The sequence below is a fragment of the Neomonachus schauinslandi genome, chromosome 14, assembly GCF_002201575.2.
Source record: "Neomonachus schauinslandi chromosome 14, ASM220157v2, whole genome shotgun sequence".
In the NCBI taxonomy this organism is placed as follows: domain Eukaryota; kingdom Metazoa; phylum Chordata; class Mammalia; order Carnivora; family Phocidae; genus Neomonachus; species Neomonachus schauinslandi.
The window spans coordinates 61,855,964-61,878,728 of NC_058416.1; the positions used below are offsets into that span (position 1 = coordinate 61,855,964).

Consider the following 22,765-nt stretch of genomic DNA (forward strand, 5'->3'; position numbering starts at 1 on the left):
AGGGGAACAAATTTGGAGAATAGCAAGAAACCATTTGGGCAAGAACAAAGTTGTGCACAGTAGGCGAACACTGGATAGTTTTTGTGTGAACATGTGTTTTCAGTTCTCTTGAGTATATACCTAGGAGTGCAGTTGCTGGGACATAAGGGAACCCTAATTTCATATTTTGAGGACCTGCCAGTTTCACATAGCGGCTGCATTGTTGTATATTCCCACCAGCAGTGTCTGAAGGTTCCAGTAGTCCAAAGAAGTTGAACATTGATAAAATTACCTAATATATAGTTTGTATTCGAATTTCTTTGGTTGTATAACAAGTCTACCTTATAGCTTTTAAAAAAAATAACTTTGAGATATAATTTATGTACTATAAGGTTCACACATTGAAAGCATACACTCCAGTGGATTTAGTATATTTACAGAGTTGTGAAGCCATCACCATAATCTAATTTCAGAATATTTTCATGATCCCAATCTCTTTAGTTATTTAAAGAAATAATCCAAGGTCTAATCAAGGATCATGCATCGTATTTAGTTGATGTGATTCTTTAGTCTCCGTTAATCTGAAATTGTTCACCACTTTCTTTTTTTTCCTTGCCTTAACCTTGACATTTTTGCAGCTGCTATACCAGTTGCCTTTCCTCTGATGGTTTCTCATTACTAGATTCAGGTTAAACATTCTGGCTGGCAGAAAAGTTGGCTCTTAATGTGTAGTATACTGAAAAGGCATTCAAGATTTTTGATCAAGCTACAAAACCAGAGAACTGTACTTTAGAAAAATTGCTATGGTGATAATGTTTAATTCAGAGGCAAAAGTTAGGTTTTTGCTGTAATACAGGCAATAAGTGAAAAGAGTAGATGGATTTTGTGAAATTTTTTTAAAGAGAAGAAATAGTAGTGTACATGTCATCATCACTGGCCATTCTTCTTTACAGTGTCCTAGGACCATGCGTCTTGGGAGTCGGAGAGCTTCCACTGGCACAAACATTCTGTATTGAATAGGAAAATGGAAGCTAGAAATAAGTGTGGACAAACAGAGCAATAGGCATCCCACGATAGAATCTTTACGGAAGTATTAAGTAGATAGCTTTTACCAGTGGCCTTTGTGAAAAATCATGTGTAAACACGAAAGGGGCTCGGACGCCAGGGACTCGTGTCTCCCACCTCTTCCAGCTGGTTAGCAAGAAAGAAAGCTGACAGCCACTAGCTCCCATTTCAACAAAGAAAGCACCATGCTTATTTTCAGGTCCTGCTAAAAGTATTTATTAATAGAATATTGTACCAGAAATTGTTGCTGAATTATCAGAGTACATCTCTAGACCACTTAGAATATTGAAAGTCCCCCTCTTTTTTTATTCCAGTGTTTTAATGAGTTTAAAAATATGGGGCTTGGGGAGTGGGTATTTGGGCTTCGGTCCTCTATATTAGAGTAATAAGTCCTGCCATGCACTTTCTTTTATTTGTTTTTATTTTTTCCTAGCGTTCTACGGAAACGAATTAGAGAGGACAGAAAAGCTAACACAGCTCAGAAGGTGCAGCAGATGAAACAGAGGCTAAATGAGACTGAACGAAAAAGGAAAAGGTGGTTATATTGGCAACCTATTCTCACTAAGATGGGGTTTGTGTCATTCATTTTGGTGGGTGCTTTTGTTGGCTGGACACTGTTGTTTCAGCAGAATGTCCTATAAATAAACAGTTCTGCCCAGCAAGCTGCTGGTCTAGTAGCTGACAGTGTTGCGTTAGTCACAGGGTTTGTCTGTTAGCAAATTCCTCGCACCCCAGAAAGTGCGGTAGAATAGACACCAACCAGATAAGTGATATATTCAGTCCCCAGCCCAACATCTCAGGGCACTGTCCCCAAACTGTAAACAGCTATCTGAAATAAAAACTTGAATGCTTGTTGAAAACTGGTACATTTTGCAACTGTGTTCATACATGTTAAGCATACTGTTTCACCTGACCAGATTGAGAAGTCCTTTACCATAAGGATTGGTTTTTGGAGGCCAGCTGGATTTTAACCTGCACTTGATACAGCAATAAATACTGTGGTTTTATCTACATTATTACTGGAAAGAAAATGACCTTTAAATAATGCGTGTAATGTATAATGTACTGTTGACATGGGCATTGACATTTTATATTCTTAGCCATTTCAGGGTAAATATATTTTATAAGTATCTATTTAATCTTACTTTTGTAGTTAAATGTACTTTTTAAAAACTCAATTTGAAAAATCTGTTACCATAAAAAAATAAATTGTGTGTTGATTCAATTGTACTGAATACATTTTCCTAAAGAGAAGTTTGGTACGAGCAGTTAGAACTAACTCTGAATAAGCAATTTTTACTATATATTTGCATTTCTTTTATGTTTTACAGTTTTCCCAATTTTAAAAAGAAAAAAAACAAAGAAACAAAAATTTTCCCTAAAAATATCTTTGAAGGAAAATTCTCCTTACTGGCATAGTCAGGTAACATTTGGTCAAGACTTTGTGTAAAGAAATTGGTTTCTGTAAAGCCCATGATGAATACTGTTTAATTTTCATGAAAATTTCAATGTAATTACCCTAATTTATAATTGGGGTAAATCATGACTTAGGAAATAAAAATAAGGAGCAGCATTTTATTATCCATGATTTCAGTTTACTAGACTGAAGTTTTGAAGTAAAATTTTTTCAAGTTCTTTCTACTTCAATAAATAGTATGATGATGTACAAACCTGACCTTGTCCCTTTAACTTCTTAATGGGTATTTTTAAAACATATTGTTTGATGAACTTAATTTCTCAATTGAGTGCAGTTCTTCTTCAGATCCCAACATTCCATTCAGTGTTTGACTTATTCAACTTAAACTTTAAGTAGTTGTTATAAATTTAATTGCTGATAGAATAAAATCACCTTATTTCAGTGGTTTTCAGGCTATGCTCATTGGATTTCTGAGGGATCTCTGAGAGGTGGTTGGAAGGACTCCAAGCTACCAGTCTTTACTTTCAACCAGACCATCTCTGCTTTATCTACTTTATATACTACATATGATCTGTGTATGAGGTGTAATTATTTGAAGGGGACAGTTAACAATTTTTAAGAACAGTTTGAAAACCATTTGTATAGATAGGTATTTTGAATTGATCTGAATAGCCTTCTTGAATGTGTTAAATTATGCGGAAAGTCTGAAAGGATGTAGGTGGTACTACGTATTAAATCAGATTTGCGTAACTTGTGCCTGTGTCCTAATTCGGTATTACTGTGTCCTGTAACCTTTAAATGGAGAGGAGATAAGAGGGACTTTTTTTCCCCCCCCCAATGTCTGTCTGCATTAAACCTGTGTTCAGGTACCAGGACCTGTCTTAATTGGTTTCAAACCTTTCTAATTTGCTTTGGTTTATATTTGCTAAAACACAGTATATTACTCTGCAAATCAAATATGGATAGATCATACTAAATTTCCAATTGAAGATAGCCTTGCCTTAAACAAAAAGGTAAAGACTTCTTACAGGAAACAAATGCTGGTTAATGATGCACATTGCCCCTTTGCAGGGTGAATGTGCTTCACTGGATTCAAGATTTTAGCTTTGCTTTTTGTCTGCTTTCTGTCCTTCAGGTGGTGTTTGTTGTAATATATCTTAACAGTTACACTCAGTAAAGTAAGCATTTGTTGATAAACTTCTGCAAGGGTTACTCATCTTTCCTCCTTTCAAACAGATCCTGAAGGATAGTGTGTTAAGTTTTTACCAGTAATAGTATTTTTGGTAGATTCCATATTCCTAATTATTAAAAATACATGGCAATGTGCTGTGGTGCCCAGGGTCATCATCCTGAGCCTTTATTAAATGAGGTATGCTAGTCAGAGGGAAGGACACAGACAAGGGCTCCTGCCTTCTCAGGAACAGCCAGAGGACAGAGTTAGCAATCCACAATAGATTCATTTTACAAAATTTGTGTATCCTTAGGTCTTCCTAATATTTTCTAAACATAACAGATTTTAAAAGTCAGTTGTGTAGTTTGATGTTAATGAGGCAGTATTATTTTTCGAATAGGTTAAGGAAGAAAAGATTTTTTAAAAAGCCAGAGGCTTTATTAAGAAAAGGTATTTATATTAATATATAGTGTATTCGTGTTCATCTCTGTCTCTGCTGATAAACTAAGAGCAGTCTTTGATTTAATGCCGTCTTCTCTGGCTATACCAGCTGGTTGTGTATTTGTCTCCAAGTTTAGCTAAGTATTTTATGCTGGGCTATTAGCAGTTTTTATCTATGCTTGCATATATATAACATGTACAAATGTGATTCTCCATTTTTCAGTTTATCCATATATAAAATAAAAATAATACCTTTTCTTGAATTCTTACAAGTTAAAAAAAAAAGTAATGTGTAAAAGTGTATAGAGAATTTTAGAACAATATAAAGACCATTCCTCATGTTTAGGAGTATTTTATATATGTGCTCTGTCCTTTTCCTATTCTATCTTCAAATTAATACTGACTGTGTATTAATATTTCTACCAAGAAATGAACAAGAGAAAGGAAATAAAGTGGTTTTTTTTTTTTTAAAAGCTCTGCTTAACAGGTATGTCATAAGAAGGAACTGTAACTCTTAATTTTATGTATACTTGTGCTTGTCCCCTTCATTTTAAATAAACTAGAATTGATGGTATGAATCAAAAAAATATGTATTGGTTTGAAAAGTAGTTTATGATACGGAGCAGTCCTCTACTTTTTATATCAAGTCCTTTGCTTTCAGTGTCAATTCAGAGTGGTGGTTGCTACCATTTATTGATCATTTACTATGTGCCAGGCACTGTGCTAATAAGCATTTTCATAGATTATCCTATTTAATCCTTACAACAAGCTTTTGAGGTAGGTGGTGTTATTATTAAGCCATAATCAGCCTGAGACTGGACATTTCTACATTGTTTTATGCTGCTATCATTGAAAAGTCTCCTGTATGTAATATATTTTAGAATTAGATTATTCTCAAAGAAAGACTTACCCTCTGCAAGTCATTTCCCTCTTAGAAAAATACATCTGACTAGATTCTGTGTAAATAGACACAGGCCAGAACCTGATTATATTAGAAATACTGTCATTAACCTTTGTGTACTCTATTTCAACAAGTACCTGCATCTCCAAAGTGCCTGCCCGGTTATTGTACAGATTTTAAAATCTAGTCTGCCTTAATTTTGACTTTCAGACACAAAATTTACAGAGGTTTTATTTTAATGTAGTCCATTATAAGCCTAATGCCATTATGTATATCATCCACTTCTTCCTGCGTTCAGGCAGAAGTCTAGGAATCACACCTTCTGTCAGCATCGATTTATTTTTTTGTCCAGAGGTGCATGTGGGTTTGTTAGGAGGGTGGAGAGTAAGGAGCAAGGGTGTGAGTCTCCAAATCTGCTGCACCCCAGGACGGGGGAAAGCTGAGGTCAGACTTGGTGCAGTGATCCTGGCCTGAAACTAAGTGTGCGTTTGCTCTGTGTTCTTATTTCTATGTCAGTAGCTAATTAAATCTCTCTTACTTTAAGAAACCTTTAATTTGGCCTTGACTTATTTAGAGGATAGGAGCACAAAATCTTACAAATATAATTTGGAAGGTAATATTCTTCCACACGACAAAACTAAGTTCTCCTGACTTAATATGCAGGTCTTGGTCATTCCCTGGATGGTTTATTCTGGAGTTGACGTGTTTCTTTGATCTTTTTCCCTAGTTCATTTGTTTGGATTTGATTCCATTTTTCTCTTACATTTATTTTCAAAGCAGTATTTATAGGACAATATCACCAACAGCCCCTACAAGAGTGAATGACTCTTTTAGAACTTCCAGTTGTCTCTCGTTCCATTGGATATGTTACGTATAAGTGATGACATGCCTTCGTGGGAAGAAACTCGGGTTGTGTAAGCCGCACAGCACCTGCCCTGCCCAGGAATCCCCAGCCCGGATACTGCACACCTGAGGCTGTATTCCATGTACTCACCATAATATAGCCATTTCGTTGTTCATCCAGATTTGACAATGTAACTTAGGAATTTTAAGCTACTCACTTTCTTGGGTAGTGTTTGAAAGAAGACTTCTAGGAAAGTGGTATGAGTTTGGCCATCTCATTTTTCCCTTACCCACAGGAATTTTCTCAGTATTTACCACATTCAGATTGCTCCAAGAACAGCCAATTCTGCACAGGTGCTCTTCAGAGAAATGGTTATCTCCTTTGGCTACTAAATTCTGGAAACTTCTTTGGGGAGAATTTTTTCCTCACTGTCATTTATTCCATCACAGAGCATTGCTAAGTGGAAGCAGTGTATCAGACGAGAAGCTTTTCCTTGGGTTGAAAGGCTTTGTCTTTATCGGTGACAACCTGACAATGAAAAAGTTTTAAAGAGCTCTGACCATCTCTGTGAAAGTCCACTGGGAGAATGAAAAGTTCAGTCTTTTGAACTCTTTCTGTTTTGGTTTTATAATGTACAGTAGAATATGGAAATTAGGATATAGAGGCGACCTTACTTATGGAGTCCAGTACTAATCTGGTTTTTCATTACATAGTGTATTTGGGGAGCTATAAGGAAGATTGCATGGGAATTCTTTTTCTTTATGGAGACCATTTTTTAAAGAAAAGCATCAATTCTTTATTGTTGCTCTAATTTGACATAGATTTTATCGAAAAAACAAGTGATTTTGAGTTTGGTGAATTCAGGAGAGGGAAACTAGGTAAGTTTGTTTTCTCTATAAGGCAATGCTTTGCTCACCTTAGAGAAGGTTTTGTGATTCTTTTCAGTAAAAAAAAAAAAAAAATAGTGTGAATATCTGTTGGCAAAGAATACTTTGGATGCAGTTTGACTTTCTGTTACTTCAGGTATGGAGCCAACTTGGGAAGATCATTCTCTGTCTGTAAACCTGGCCCTGTTCCAGAATAAGGGCAATGGGCAGTATGTGCAGGTTGCTTTCTCCAGAGAAAGCAGCAAGCATGGCTAATTATTCCACTTTAGTTCTTTGAACCCATTTTATTTTGACTTGTTGAACAAATGAATCAAGTGAATATTTTTTCCTAAAATAAAGCCCATTTGTCTTCAGTCTTGCAAATAAATACCTTCTTTAAAAACAGTTAACACTCCCAGTGATTTTATCTTATTTTCTTATCCCCCAGAATAATATTTACAAAGAAAAAAGTGAATTTTTAAAAATGCTGTCAGGTTCTTTTAGTTATTGTTACACACGATAGTTTATCCTTGATACGTGAATCTCTAACACTGTGCTGGGGTAAACAGTGTATGTTGGACACATGCAGTTCTGCCAGTCAGCTTAAATACATAATCTAAATATAATCTGCTTAACACCTCTTCTAGATATGTTACCCTATTTTAAGATAAGAAAACCGAGTCCGAGAATAAGTAACTTCCCCATGATTGCACAGCTAGTACATGACAGCTGAAATTCAGACTCCTGTCTGTAGAATTCCAGTAACTCCAAACCTCATGCTTCTTCCATTATGACACATGGACTCTGTTTTGTATGGACTATCTAAATGGAAAAAATTAGACAACTACCTTTACCTGTTAAAATCCAAAGTAATGCTCTTTTTATTTTTTAAGTGAAGCAAATCAAAGTTTTTACCTCCAAAAAAATTTGTGAGAACAGTTTGAACTGCCACCAAACCAGAGAAATACTGGAACATCAGAATATTCTCTAAACCACACCATTATTTCATTCACCTTGATTGATTAGATTGAGTTACTTTGTTCTGATGAGCAGATTTTCTGAATGTGTGGGAAATAGATATTTTGCAGCAATCCGAGTCAGTAAGAAGTACCTTTCCTTACTTCCATCCACTATGGTGTAGGGTTCAGTAAGACCCTGCAGTAAGCACCTGTGGTAGGTTTTGTGACTCACAGACATCTAATGAGAATGTTTTCTTGATGACTTGACATTTCTGTGTCAGTGCTAGACAATAAAGGAATAGGGCTATTCAGAACACCAGGTGCTTGGTATTGTTATTCTTCAGTAGGAAGAGTAAGTAGTCAGGAAGAAGCCCAGTTTACGGTATTTTGACGGCTTTTGACTAAATGTTTTGGGAAAATGTATGGACGCGGTTTATATTCCTATCTATGTGGAGACACAGTAACGACAAGTATTTAGATTTGAGTTTGTCATAACGAGGGAAGTCGGGAAGAAAAAAAAATACCCTCTCAAAAGTTCAGTTATTTGCAAATATTGTGAAATACTATCGAAAACTGCCCTTAAAATAGCTATTTCATCTGTCTGTTGCTTAAGTTCTCATTAATCTTTACTTTTTGACATTAAAATACAATAAATCGGTCAATTATTTTATATCTGTGGGTTTTTTTTTATATTGATAATAACTTAAATCATGTCACTTTGGTTCTCTGTTGCTATAATCAGTAGTATCCTTCAGGACAAAAAAAGCATGCTGCTAACAGGCCGTGATTTAAAGATTTAAGCCAACTTTATGTTCAAACATTACATTCCTAATATTTTTAGCAGTATGATACAGTGGAGGTCCAAATTGGATTAGACTTTTGCATTGAATTCCAAAGTATTGGTAAGTCTAGCACATACCATATAATCTTGCAAAACTGTTGTGGGTACATTTTTTTTAAACCTGTCTGTCTGTCAGTATCTCGCATGGAGGTCATTTCTTAAGTAATACAGGATGACCTGAGAAATTCATAGTTAGTAATTCTTGAAAAAGCCGTATGAGTTATGGTGCTTTAACATGAGTCTACCTCACACCACCAATTCTGTTTGAAAATTGAGCACATAAGCAGATTTACCAAGATAACAGTGAAGCATTTAGTGTGGTTGAATGTGACATGTTGGAATGTTTTTTAGTTGCCTTTTTAGTTCATTATTAGTCCTTTTATGTTTGTGTGTATCTGTGTTTGTCTGTGTGTTTGGTAAATACGAATCGAATAGATGACTTCTTATTTTATGTTTTAGGCCAAGATTGACAGACACCTAAATATTCATGACTTGAGAATATTCTGCAGCTATAAATTTTGAACCATTGATGTGCAAAGCAAGACCTGAAGCCCACTCCGGAAACTAAAGTGAGGCTTGATAAACCTGTAGATTGCCTCACATTTGTCTGTTTACAAAGTAAACTTTACATCCAGGGAATGAAGAGCACCACCAGCAGAAGACTTTGCAGAACTCTCTAATTTGATGTATTGTTAAGTTTTTTAATACGTGTATGAAATGTAGAAAGCTGTAAAAGAAATAAATTAGGAGAGACTACTTTGTATTGTACTGCCATTCCTGCTGTATTTTTATACTTTTTGGCAGCATTAAATATTTTTATTAAATAGACTATGTTGGTTTGTGTGCATTATCTTAGGACAGCTCTGCTTCATATAATGTTTCCTTAAAGGGTTTACTCTCACTTTTTTATAACTCGCAATTGACTTTTTTTTTTTTTTGTTTATTTGACGAAGACACAGCAAGAGAGGGAACACGAGCAGAGGGAGTGGGAGAGGGAGAAGCAGACTTCCTGCCGAGCAGGGAGCCCGATGCGGGGCTCGATCCCAGGACCCTGGGACCATGACCTGAGCTGAAGGCAGACGCTTAACGACTGAGCCACCCAGGTGCCCCCGCAATTGACATTTAAATTGAAATTGGTTCAAAACGCTGGTCACTTGCTTTTTAAGATCTTTTTTGGTTACCTCTCAAATAGTCTTCCTATCAAAATAGGTTAGGTGCAAGCACAAAATAAAAGTTATAATATTCCTTTTGTTACTTAGAAAAGTATGAATATGGATAATGGTATTAAATTGTTCTCAAATAAGTACAGCAGTTCAATGCAGTGTTTTAAAATCACTGTGTTACTCTTGTGTTGGACATTGTGCTTTTTTTCTCAGACATTTCCTGTTAGAAGAGACCAAGAGTTCCTTCCTGGGTGAGGCTTTTGGCTCCTTTCCCAACCAAGTGATGAGTTTGGGCTGAATATCCAGTCAGTTGTCAGGTTACTGGTGATATTCTTGTTGTCTAGACAAGACAAGCCTCTGAGTCATGTGAGCATCACCTTAACAGTCTAACAAACTCATAATTGTTTTTATTTTGCCAACTGTGAAAGTTTGATAATACCATTCATTGAATACATCTCTTTCATCTTTTAAAAATGTAATGACTCTCCTTATGTTCCTTTTGCCTTGCTTTCCAGCATTTTTGGTTTATTTTAGGAGTAAGCAAACTCTTAATTCCTGGTAAATCTTTCATAAAGAATGCATGAAAAGTTCATTATACCACAAAGTAGTACAGCAAGATAATCCTCTTTTTGTGTCAAAGTTATTGAAGGTCATCTACACTCAACTACTTCTATTTCCCATTTCCCATCCACCCTTTACCGACCAGTGCCTGATTCTTTTGTGTCACTCCAGAAATGACCCAGGACAGTCACCTTAGCTCGTACTGTAGCCAGATAGAGTTTACTCTTCAGTTTTTACTGTACATGACTCCTTGACAGCAACATTAAGAATTCCTTCTTTGAAAGCTTTCTCCATAAGCTCAGTAAGACCTTTCTTTGCTTGCTTTGCCTCAGTTTTTCTGCCTGACCCTTGATTGATTGTAAGAATACTTAACATGAGATCTCTCCTCTTAACAAAATTTTAAGTGTATAATAAGTTACAGTGTTGTATAGCAGGTCTCTAGAGTTTTTTCATCTTGCTTAACTGAAATTTTATGCTTGTTGAATATGATTCCCTTTTCCTCCTGCCCCCACCCCCAGCCATTGGCAACCACCATTCCACTCTGATTCTATGAATTAGACTGTTTTAGACACTTTATGTAAGTGGAAACACCCAGTATTTGGCTTTCTGTGACTTGTTTTACCTAGCATAATGCCTCAAGGTTTATCCATGTTTCTGCATATTACAGAATTTCCTTTTTAAAGGCTGAGTAGTATTCCATTGTATGTATACAGTTGACTCTTGAACAACACAGGGGTTTGGAACACCAACCCCCACACAGTCAAAAGTTTGTGTGTAACTTTTGACTTCTCCAAAACCTAACTAGTAAAAGCCTGTTGTTGACTGAAGGCTTACCAGTAACATAAACAGTTGACACCTATTTTGTATGTTACATGTATTCTATACCGTATTCTTACAATAAAGTTGGCTAAAGAAAAAAAAATGTTACTCAGAAAATCATAAGGAAAAGAAAATACAGTTATAGTACTGTACTATGTCGATACCATAATTTTATGTTCTCTGTTTATAAGATGAATTATCTGTCAGTACCTGTATCAGTATTATATGATATAAAATACTGTAGATGTGATACATATTCCTAACACTAGACATCAAAAATGGAAAGGTAATGTGAAAAATCCATATTTCTTTGTAGGAATAATGATTCATGCATTGATAACAAGCAGCAATATGATTACTTTATGGTAACCTAGTGTAATCAATACAATTGCTTCACAGTGGCCTAGCGTAATCAATATGATAGCCTAGCATTACCTTAATGAATGAATCGTTATAAAATTTTTGCGGCATACAGTATTACAGTCGTATTCATAATACAGTATTGGAAACATTAACATGTGATACATCTAGGCAACATGGTTCATCTGCGCATTTTTTCAAATTGTTGCAAATCTCCAAAAAATGTCTAATATATTACTGAAAAAAAATCTGCAAATAAGTGGACCCACATAGTTAAAACCTGTGTTGTCCACCTGTGTTGCCACATTTTCTTTATTCATCTGTCAATGGATTCGGTTGTTTCCACATCTTGACTATCATGAATAGTGCTGCAGTGAACATTGGAGTGCTAGTATCTCTTCAAAATCCTGACTTTTAATTCTTTGGGATAAATATCCAGGAGTGGGGTTGCTGGATCATGTGGTAGTTGTATTTTAATTTTTGAAGGAACCTCCATACTCCATAGCAGCTGCACCATTTTGCATTTTCACCAACAGAGCACAAGGGCTCCAGTTTCTCGACATCTTCAACACTTGTTTTTGATAATACCACCATGACAGGTATAAGGTGGTGTGTGCGTGTGCGTGTGTGTGCGCATGCATGGGTGCATTTCCATGATTAGAGCATCTTTTGATAAACCTGTTGGTCATTTATGTGTCTTTGGATAACTGTTCTTTGCCTTTCAACTGGTTTATGAGTTTTTCTGCCATTGAATTGTAGGAGTTCCTTATATATATTTTGGAGACTAACCTTTTATTGGGTACATGGTTTGTAAATATTTACTCCCATTTAGTAGGTTGTCTTTTCACTCTGATGGTTTCTCTTCTCTCTGACTTGAATATTGGAGCTCCCAAGGACTCTGTCTTTGGGCTTTAACATATTTACCTTGAATGATCTCATCTTTTCCCAACTCTTTATCTGATTCCTCTGTGCTGATCATATGCAACTTCCTCCACTCCTGCCCCGGTGTTAGCTCTGAGTTATAAATCATATATCCAATTCTGTAAATTGTAATGGCATAAATTTCTTAAACCCCAAAATTGAGTGTTAATTTCCCTCATCCCGAACTCCCCATTCCTCCTGTCTTATCAATTCGGTGGCACCCATCAGAAACCTGAGATTTATTCTAAATCCCTCTACTTGGGCTCCACATCCAGTTGGTCACAAAGTTCTGTTAATCCTACTTCAAACTTTCATTACAGACGGGGAGCACAGCAGTAGACTCTCCTGCCCCCTGTGATGACACCTGTTTGTACCAATCCACTCTGCACAGCCTCCCAAGTGATTTAAAATAAAGATCTGAGTGTCACCCTCCTTAAAATTAGCTAATGGCACCTTAGAAAAACTGGCCTTCGTTTTAAGTCCCGAACCCCAGCATGCTGTGTGCAACCATTTCATCTTTTGGCTGTTACGGGACTGTTCTTTTTTTTGCTTTTTTTTTTTTCCCCTAGTTTTACTGAAAAATAATTGACATTGTCACTGTATGAGTTTAAGGTGTATAGCATGATGGTGTGATATGCATATATTGTGAAATGATTACCATAGTAGGTTTAGTTAATATGCACCTTCTCATATAGATACAATAAACAGAAGAGAATTCTTGTGATGAGAACTCAGGATCTACTCTTAACTTTCATGTGTATCACATGGCAGTGTTAGCTATAGTCATGTACATTACATCCCTGGTACTTACAACTGGAAGCTTGTACCTTTTTCCAATTCTCCCTCACCACCCACCTCTAGTAACCACAAATCTGATCTCTTTTTCTGTGAGTTCATGGTTTTGTTTACACATATGAGTGGATCACACATATTAAGTGAGATTATACAGTATTTGTGTTTCTCTTCTTTCACTTAGCATAGAGCCTTCAAGGTCTACCCATGCCACAAATGGTAGGATTTCCTTTTATTTTTTTGATTGAATAATATTCCACACATACCACATCTTCCTTATCCATTCATCCATTGATGAGCACTTAGGTTGTTTCCATGTTTTGCCTATTGTAAATAATGTTGCTATGAACATGGGAATGCAGATACCTTTTTGAGTTAGTGTTTTTATTTTTGGATATATTCCTAGAAATGGAATTGCTGGATGACAAGTAGTTCTAAGTTTTCTGAGGAACCTTCATACTGTTTTCCTTAGTCACTGTACCAATTTACATTCCCACAAACAGTGCACAAGTGTTCCCTTTCTCCACATCCACCCTCCTGTCTTTTTGACGATGGCCATTCTAACAAGCATGAGGTGATACCGTGGTGGTTTTAATTTGTATTTCCTTAATGATTGGTGATGTTGAACATCTTTTCATGTTGGCCATTTGTGTGTCTTCTTTGGAAAAAATGTTCGGGTACTTTGCCCATTTTTTAATTGAATTATTTGGATTATTTTGCTATTGAGTTGTATGAGTTCTTGATATATTTTGGATGTTAACCCTTTATCAGATATGGTTTGCAAATATTTTTTTCCCACTTTGTAGATTGTCTTTTCACTTTGTTGATGGTTTTGCTGTGCAGAAGCTCTTTAGTTTGATGTAGTCCCACTTGTTTATTTTTGCTTTTGTTGCTTATGCTTTGGGTGTGACTGCCTGTCCTTAATGGGCACCCTAAAGGGCAGCTATGTCAAACCATTTGGAATTAGTGGAATATTCCTTGCTCATTAATTTGTTGAACAAATATTTATTGAACACTTAATGTGCTGAGCACTATACGAGGTCTTGCATATTCAGTGACTGGGGGGGAGAACATTGTTGTAGACTACTACAGTCTTGTGGGAGAGCTAAACAGTCACCATGTAAATAAGCAAATATGCAATTAAAACTAGCGATAAAGTGCTGTGATGAACAGAGGTGCCTACTTAAATATGGAGAAATGGGCTTTCCAGACTTGGGAAATCAGAAGCAGAGTTATTATTCAGGGATACTGGGGCACTCTGCTGCTCTCCTTGGATAAGGATAGGGCCTTACAAGAAGTTTGGCTCAAGAAAGGGAGAGGCCAGTGTTTGAAGGCATTAGGTTAAAGGAAAGTGCATAGATTGCTACCATCTGTTCTTTTGTTCCAGTTTGGAAAGGGCAGTGGCAAGGCAAGAATCAAAGTTTTCTGACCTGGTGAGACCTTATCCTCTGGTCTTTGAGACTCACGGGCCCATACTCCTGAGGTTTCTGGGGTCTAAGGGAAGCTCCTCTAAAATAAGCTGTATTTGGGGCACCTGGGTGGCTCAGTTGGTTAGACGACTGCCTTCGGCTCAGGTCATGGTCCTGGAGTCCCGGGATAGAGTCCCACATCGGGCTCCCTGCTCAGCGGGGAGTCTGTTTCTCCCTCTGACCCTCCCCCCTCTCGTACTCTCTCTTTCTCATTCTCTCTCTCAAATAAATAAAAATCTTAAAATAAAATAAAATAAAATAAGCTGTATTTGCCACTGCCCTGTGTGATCACCTTACTTTTGATAAAAGTTTGTCTTAATTGAATCAGGGATTTAATGTAACCTGGTGGGTCTTTAGATGGATCTGTTCCCAGCAGTTCTACCTCACCTGAAATGCTGCAGCTACTGTCAAAATGAAATTGATGTGAAAGCCCCCCCCACCACGATTGTACTTCGGATAGAGTATTGGGAAACCCAAGGAGTGAGCTGACTCTTCTCAGGTGGAGACCAGATGGCATGTGGCATGAGACATCTGGGTGGTTGAGGGAACCAAACAGCAAAATTCACCTGCTGTTCCAGTACTTCAGATTGCCTGGGCCAGTGAACAGTTTAAGGTAGCCCAATGCACAATTCCCAGCTGTAGGAATACTAAGGCTCCCCTCCAAAAGTTGACCAGTGGGGTAAGAGAGGTCCCAGGGATACCCTCTCTGGCTCCCAGCAGTGGCATTCCAAGCAGAAGTTGGATAGCTACCATTATAGGGGGCACCTGGGTGGCTCAGTCTGTTAAGCATCTGCCTCAGCTCAGGTCATAATCCCAGGGTCCTGGGATAGAGCCCCGAGTCGGGCCCCTGCTAAGCAGGGAGCCTGCTTCTCCTCCTTCCTCTGTCCCTCACCCCTGCTTGTGCTCACTCGCGCGTTCTGTGTCAAATAATCTTAAATAAAACAATAACAACAAACTACCACTTTAGGTGTGGAGGGGAGAATGGAACTGAGAAATGCTGTAACTTTTCATGTCTTTGGGGGTAAAATGTGCCATGGGTACAGAAGCAAATTGCAAGGAGGGGAAAGAAATCAGAATTCCTCTAAGTAGTAATTACATTGGCCTGTGTGAATTAGTCTTGCTGTTAAGATCTGTGCTAGAGCTCTGTAAATTGTGCACAGTAAATGAGTGAGGAAAAAACAATTTAATAGAAGAAATTGATACTAAAGCAAGGAATAAAAACTAACATGCTTGGAAGATAATGGTGTCTAAGAAAACTAAAAATTCTCAATTCAAATGAGTGTAAGATGATTCAATTTAAGTGTTAAATCTGATTTCAGTCCAGTTCTGTGTAGAACTTAGGGCAGGAACCTTTACTCCTTACCAAATACTCTGTTTACTCTTCTGTGTTTCCCATTTCCTGGCCCCACCCCAGCAGCTGCATGGAGCAATGACTAGTTCTGACAGTGAAACGTGAAAAGCAGTGAGGTGGGGAAAACCCACGCACAATTCTCCTGGCACTTCCTCTGCCCAGGCAACTGAGGCCAAGTGTTCTGAGTTAGTTAAAAGATGGTGGAGTCTGCTGGCCTAAGTCCCTAAAAGTGGTAAGATCAAATGGGGTTTCTTGATAGCCTTCGGGGGACGTGTAATGAGAGTGAGAAATGAATGGTAGTGTTAAGCCACTGATATTTTGAGATTGCTTATCCATAACATACACAACTGAACTACAGAAGGATGGTAACACACTAGAAGTGTTGGGGTTTGGAAGGTGAGATGCATAGTTTGCATTCTTATGGAAACTTTGCTTGAGTCCAGGGCATTAAATCTGATGAAGAGAGGCTACCCTGCTCTTAAGAAAAGATTGTTGTAATGTGGTCAGGAAGTTCTACTTTCTACCAAAAATGTATATTGACCTATTCAAATTAAGTGAACTCTACAGTTCAGCTGTCACCTAACTTTAAAATGTAGGGATGGACTTCCTTCTACAGGGAGATAGAAATTTTACAAGATATATTATGTGTGGACATACACACCAGAAGACTATTACAGATGTGGAAGAATGTTATGGACATTGTTGAGCAAAGAGGAAATCAATTGGATTTCTTGGAGAAGAAAACTGGTGTTCATTACTAAGAATGTGTAAAGTTAGCGTAATCAGGAAAAATGAGTACCTTTTAAAGAGACCAAACCGAAGCACTGGAAGAAGTGGAAATAGAGGGGCCACACCACCTCTTAGAGCTTAGGAGGGAGGAGCAGATGTAAGGAGAGGCCTTGTGACCAGGGAGGCTCCCTGAGCCTTGGGAGACCATCTTCCTGGAGCTCCCGGCCAAGCCATGCTGCCATTTCGATCCTTGGAAACAGCTTACAGTGCTTGTCTAGGCACGACTCAGTGGGCTGAAAGAGTCATGACAGCACGAAGTAAAATGAGACGTGGGGGAAAGCGCACACCCCCGCTACCAGGTGAAGAGAAGGGGAATCAGGTTTAGATGTACTGCTGTTCGGAATAATGAGCCTCCAGATGGAGATGTCCGCCGCTCCCCGAGAGGAGACCAAGTTCTCATAACCTTCTCGCCCCAGGAAATCAGTGGCCACTTGTGGAGGTGACAGTAGAATGGGTTTGGACTATCCCATTATATATAACAGCCCCAATGCAGTTAGTTCACCTGGAACATGGAAATACCTCAGGGTCACAAAGTGTATCAGTTAAGAAATACTGTGGCTACTACTAACAGATTGGAACAAAGAACAGCCTACACAGGATAGAAATTCAGAAACGTAGTGCAGGACTGGTTGGACAACTCAAGGATTCATGATTCATGTGCTGTTTTTCTACTCTGCCATATATGGGTCTTCTCAATATTATCTAAAGGTCTAAGATATCTGCTGGAGCTCCAGTTGTCACATTCACATTCCAGGACAGCAGTGGCCCTCCTGGCTCAGTCAGCTCGCATTTAAGCAGGTTTCCCTGAAGGTGGCATTGCCGCGTCCACTCTCATCTCATTTGCTAGAATTTGGCCATATGCATGCACTTAGTTGCAAGGCATCTAAGTATTTCAGCTGGGCCTATTTGCTGCTTTGTGTAAATAGAGTTCAGCCACCCACACACAACCTAGCATAGGCATTAAAAATAAATCCATTGCCAGAGCACCTATGTGGTGCCATCCGTTAAGCATCCAAGTCTTGGTTTCTTCCGCCTCAGGTTGTGATCTCAGGGTGGTGAGATGGAGTCCTGCGTCTGGATCCACACTCAGCTTGAGATTCTCTCTCCCTCTCCCTGCCTCTCCAGCTTGTGTGCGCTCTCTCTTTCTAAGATAAATAAATCTTTACCAAGTAAATCCATTGCCCTAGAAAAGGGCTGATATCCAAACAGGAAGCTGAATGCCTGGTATAAATGTGTTTGGTTTTGGGGAAAATCACTCAGTACATTTCTGGGTCCATGTAGAAAGTGTCTTTATATTTCACTTCTGTGGTGCTCAAGCAATAATTACAGAATGCAAAATTGGAAGAATGAACGTAGCACCATTTCCTCATGTGAGAATTCATGTTTTTGCATGGAGTTTTCTATGACCTGTAATTTCTCTAATAAAAATTTAAAGGATATCACTACTCTAGCCAGGATTTTGGTGGAGGGTAGTAAACAGATGTATGGTAAACATAATAATGCAACTGATGCATATTATTTTTTTAAAAGATTTTATTTATTTATTTGACAGAGAGAGACACAGCAAGAGAGGGAACACAAGCAGGGGGAGTGGGAGAGGGAGAAGGAGACTCCCGGCCAAGCAGGGAGCCCTATGCGGGGCTCGATCCCAGGACCCCGGGATCATGACCTGAGCCGAAGGCAGACGCTTAACGACGGAGCCATCCAGGTGCCCCTGATGCATATTATTATCAAGATGTGCCAGTATCTTTTATGAATTGATTCTTGTAGGACCCAGACATCATTGTTCATAAGTTCTATGAATCAAATTATTCCCACTGAATTTTTTTTTAGGTTACAAAAGTATCCAAATAATTCTTAATTTGCTTGTTTGGGATATTCACATCCACACTCAAAACTCTGTGGATATTCTTTTCCTTGGCAACCTCCAAATGGGAGCTACACTGGGAGGAAGATTCTAGGAAATGTTGTTCTTGGTGTGCTTTGTTAGAACCTGCCCATATGGCACCCTTCCAGTTGTCTGCATCCCATTTCTCTCTAGTCAGTGCCCTAATGTTAACACAACAGACCCTGGGAGGCAATTCAATCTGCGTTGTAATTCAGCCACATTCAGGTTAGACTTGGGGTGTGCTTTTCAGAAATCTTAGCCCTCCCTGTGTATACAGGAGATCAGGGTTTTGTTTTGGGCAGCCATAGAAATGTTCAGATTCCTTATGTGGACTTTGAGCTGGGGAATTTAAAGCCTTGAGATTATCATTCTCTTTCTTGCAAGTTCTCCACACCTAGAAACAAGCAACTAGCTTCATTATAGTCTTTATTTTTACTGAAGTCATCTGTGGCCACAAGTACTTGGTCACCCAGAGCCTTGCCTTCCCTAGGTATCTGATTACAGGTATCTACAGATGATAATCTGAGTAAACGGTTTTGCCAGAGCATGCCACAGACTGTCAGTGTCCCTGTTACCACTGGAAATAGAGTCATTAATATCTTTAATCAGAACAGACAACAAATTTCAGAAAGCCCAGAATCACTTGAGAGAATGCAGCTTTAAGATTCCATTCCCTGGAACCATTCCACGTCCAGTACCAAATTCTGCTATCAGTCAGGGATCAATCAGAGAAGCAGAACCACTTGGAGGTATGGGTATATGTAGGTATAAATGAAACTATTTGTTAAAGGATTGGCCTCATGCAACTGTGGGAGCCAGTTAAGGAAGCTCTGTAAGGCTGTTGTCTTAGCATCTGCAGCTAGAACCTGAACTGAACGGGATGGACAGTGGTTATAAAGGGCTGTAAAATGGGAAAGCAAGGACAAGGTGGGACCCACAGGCATGAGCTGGACCCATGAGGGTGGACTGAAAGCTGTGACAGCTCTGACAGCCTCTAAAGGTACAGTGTCCAGCAGGAGAAACTGGCACCATCCGTCACAAAGCTGACATCCATGTGTGACCAGGCCTTGGCTCAGGGAAGGTGGAACAGTGCAGCCCACTGCTTTTCTATACTCCCAGGTGAGCCCACTGGTAGGTGACAATGTGTACAAGCCATATAATGCCTACTGCTTCATGCCTACCCTCCAAATCTTATGGCCACCTTAACTGGAAATGTACAAGGAGTTGAGTTCTGGGAAATGTAGTTCAGCCTAGCAGAATTGGACATGTTCCAAAGCCACCACATTGCTAATATTTGTATACTAGGATTAGATATCACAAAGGATTTCCGGAACCAGATCAGCGAAACTGTTGAACTAGCCCACTTAGAGAGAATGGAAAGAACTAATTCTGAATCCTTCCTTGCAATGGTATTTACTGTAAGCAATTGTATCTATAACTGGTCAAGCTCTTCCCCAAACTGCTAACACTGGCGTTATGAATCTGCAAGTCATGCTGCCTTCAGTTAAAACTAATCTGATTCCAGGAGGAAGGAACAATATTCTGGTGTGCAGTGCAGTTTGTCTTAGTGACTCTCCTGTTAAATAGTCCTTGCCCTACTGGTCATCCAATCTGCAGGGAAAGAAGTACTTCGGCTTTTAAAGGTCTACTAACCAACCCCTATTGGTTAAATAACCCCCTATCCTGGGCGTCCCAGAACCCAGATCTAAATGACTTGTAAACTAGGAAAACTGAAGATAGGTAGGTGGGGATATGTGTAGGTGTACACACACACACACGCACACACACGCACACACACACCACACGTGAGCAAGTACATGTATAAACCACATCCACATAAGTGGTTTTGTTAGTACACATTTCACAGATCACAGCTTAGGTATAGAAAATTGTTAATATTTTCCTATAAGTGAACTTAATCTTTGCCTTGAGTATTCAATCTGCTTATAAGCAGAAAATCAAGGTCTTTTCCAGGTAAATGTGGTCAGTCGAGGCAGGTAAAGATGTGAAATAAAGATTCTGCCCGTCCCTCTGTCTGCAGAAGCTTTAAGATTCCATTCCATCTGAGTCCTCACTTGCATCTTCACACAGAGGGTGGGGAAGGGTGGGATCGTGGCCCAGGTGCATCTTCTGCAGGACTCAATGGTCCTGCACAGCCTCCAGTTTATGCAGACTGGGGTGCACTGGCTGGAGCCCCAGCCCAGAGGCCCCTGCAGCCCTCTCTCAGCCTCTCAGGAAGCTTGGGCACGGGGTGGGAGGCTCAGAGGGCTGTCTCGTACCTGTTATATCTGCACTGCTGCTGTGTCCTGTGGTACCAGAACATCTGGGAAGCTGGCGGTCTCCCCAGGCTGTACCCTGAAGAGGGCCCAGGTTCTGCTCTCAAACTCCCCAGCATCTCTCTGGGGTTTCTGTTGTTCCTTGCCCACAGTATTACAAAACACCAGACAGTGGCTTGAACAACAGACATTTTCTCACAATTCTGGAGGCACCATGATCAAGGTGTGCCTGCGAATTCACTTTCTGGCTTAGAGCTGTATTCCTGGCTTGCAGACTTCCACCTTCTCTCTCTGTCCTCACATGGCCTTCCCTTGGTGACCGCAGAGACAGAGCAAGCGCTCTGGAGTCTCTCCCTCTTTTTTTATTTTTTATTTTTTTTAAATTTATTTTTTATTAACATACAATGTATTATTTGTTTCAGGGGTACCGGTCTGTGATTCATCAGTCTTACACAATTCACAGCGCTCACCACAGCACATACCCTCCCCAATGTCTGTCACCCAGCTACCCCATCACCCCCACCCCCCTCCACTCTCTCCCTCCTCTTGTAAAGGCACCAGCCCTGTTGGATTAGGGCTCTGTTCTAATGACCTCATCTAACCTTAATTACCTCCTTAAAGGCCCTGTCTCCAAAAACAGTCACATTGGAGGTTAGGGCTTCAACATGTGAATTTTGGGGGACACAATTCAGTCCATAACACCCCATTCTTGGCTTCAATGGGAAGCAGGGTGCAGGTTGTCTTCTGAGAGACAAATATTTTTCTCCTATAACATGTCATCTCTTTTTGAAGACATCTTTTTCCTTTTTAAAAAAATTTAAATTCAATTAATTAACATATAAGGTATTAGTTTCAGAGGTACAATTCAGTCATTCATCAGTCTTATATAACACCCAGTGCTCATTACCTCACATACCCTCCCCAATGTCCATCACCCAGTTACCCCATTCCCCTGCCCACCTCCCCTCCAGCAACCCTCAGTTTGTTTCCTATGATTAACAGTCTCTTAAGAGGGTTCGTCTCCCTCCTTGATTTCATTTTTAAGGACATTTTAAGGTATAAATTCTATGCTTTAATCTCTTGGGGTTCTTAGACTTTTTGGTACTCAAAACCTCTATTTCTTTCTTAAAAGCCCGACTCCTTTCCAGAAGTCTGGGAATGTTTCTTAACTATGGAGGGGGTTATGTGGGAATTAATTTAAAAATTAATTAAAAAAAATAAAATAAATAAAAATTAATCAAGCTATAAATTTAAGATTTGTGTGCCTTACTATCTGTATGTTATTACTCAATTTTATTTTTTTTTAAAGAGCCCAACCATTATTAGCAAAAAAATTTGCTTGCATGACAACCCTGTGGGTTTCAGAAACCTAGATTTTAAGTCCACCATAAAGCATGGGCTCTCATATTCCTCTCAGGACAATCCTTCCTGATACTGAAGCCCTGGATGTGTCTGACTGAAGGGGGAGACAGTCCTCGTGTAACTTGCAGAGGGACAGGGGGAACTTAAGTTAGCGTCTACACAGCCATAGCAGAGTGTCTTTGGTTGGATCCACCAAGAAGAAAAACTCAAATAGCATGGCTGCTCTGGGCAGGGAACTAGCAGCCTGGGAATGTAGGGGTGAAATACAGCTTTTTGTACTGTTTACATTTTTTTTTTAACCAGGAGCATGTATTACATAAAAAGTAGCATCTGAACCATTAAATAATATTTCAAAAGGTCTGCTAAAAATGACATGGAAGATGTCCATGACATATTGTGAATTCAAAAGAGAAAACAGTGGGTGTGGTCAGAGCATCTCACGCTCGCTCACACACAGTGGAAAGAATCACTCCAAAATGGTAGCCTGGGGACTGATGTAGAATTGGAGCTTTATTCCTTTTGTTTCTATA

General features: G+C 39.1%; 1 protein-coding gene across 3 annotated transcripts in view; it reads left to right on the top strand.

Moving 5' to 3' along the window:
* The window catches only part of PTPN2 (protein tyrosine phosphatase non-receptor type 2), an 85,875-nt gene extending 76,570 nt beyond the window's left edge, over window positions 1–9,305 (top strand). For 2 of the 3 annotated variants that reach the window (XM_021683017.2, XM_021683018.2), the window contains 2 exons: window positions 1,478–1,579; window positions 8,944–9,305. In XM_021683017.2, the coding sequence (XP_021538692.1) occupies window positions 1,478–1,579; window positions 8,944–8,965 (124 nt within the window). In that variant the 3' untranslated portion in view covers window positions 8,966–9,305. Of the gene's footprint in view, window positions 1–1,477; window positions 2,260–8,943 lie in introns of those variants that run through there. The other variant, XM_021683016.2, reaches the window with a different exon arrangement.
* Window positions 9,306–22,765: the final 13,460 nt, after the last annotated feature.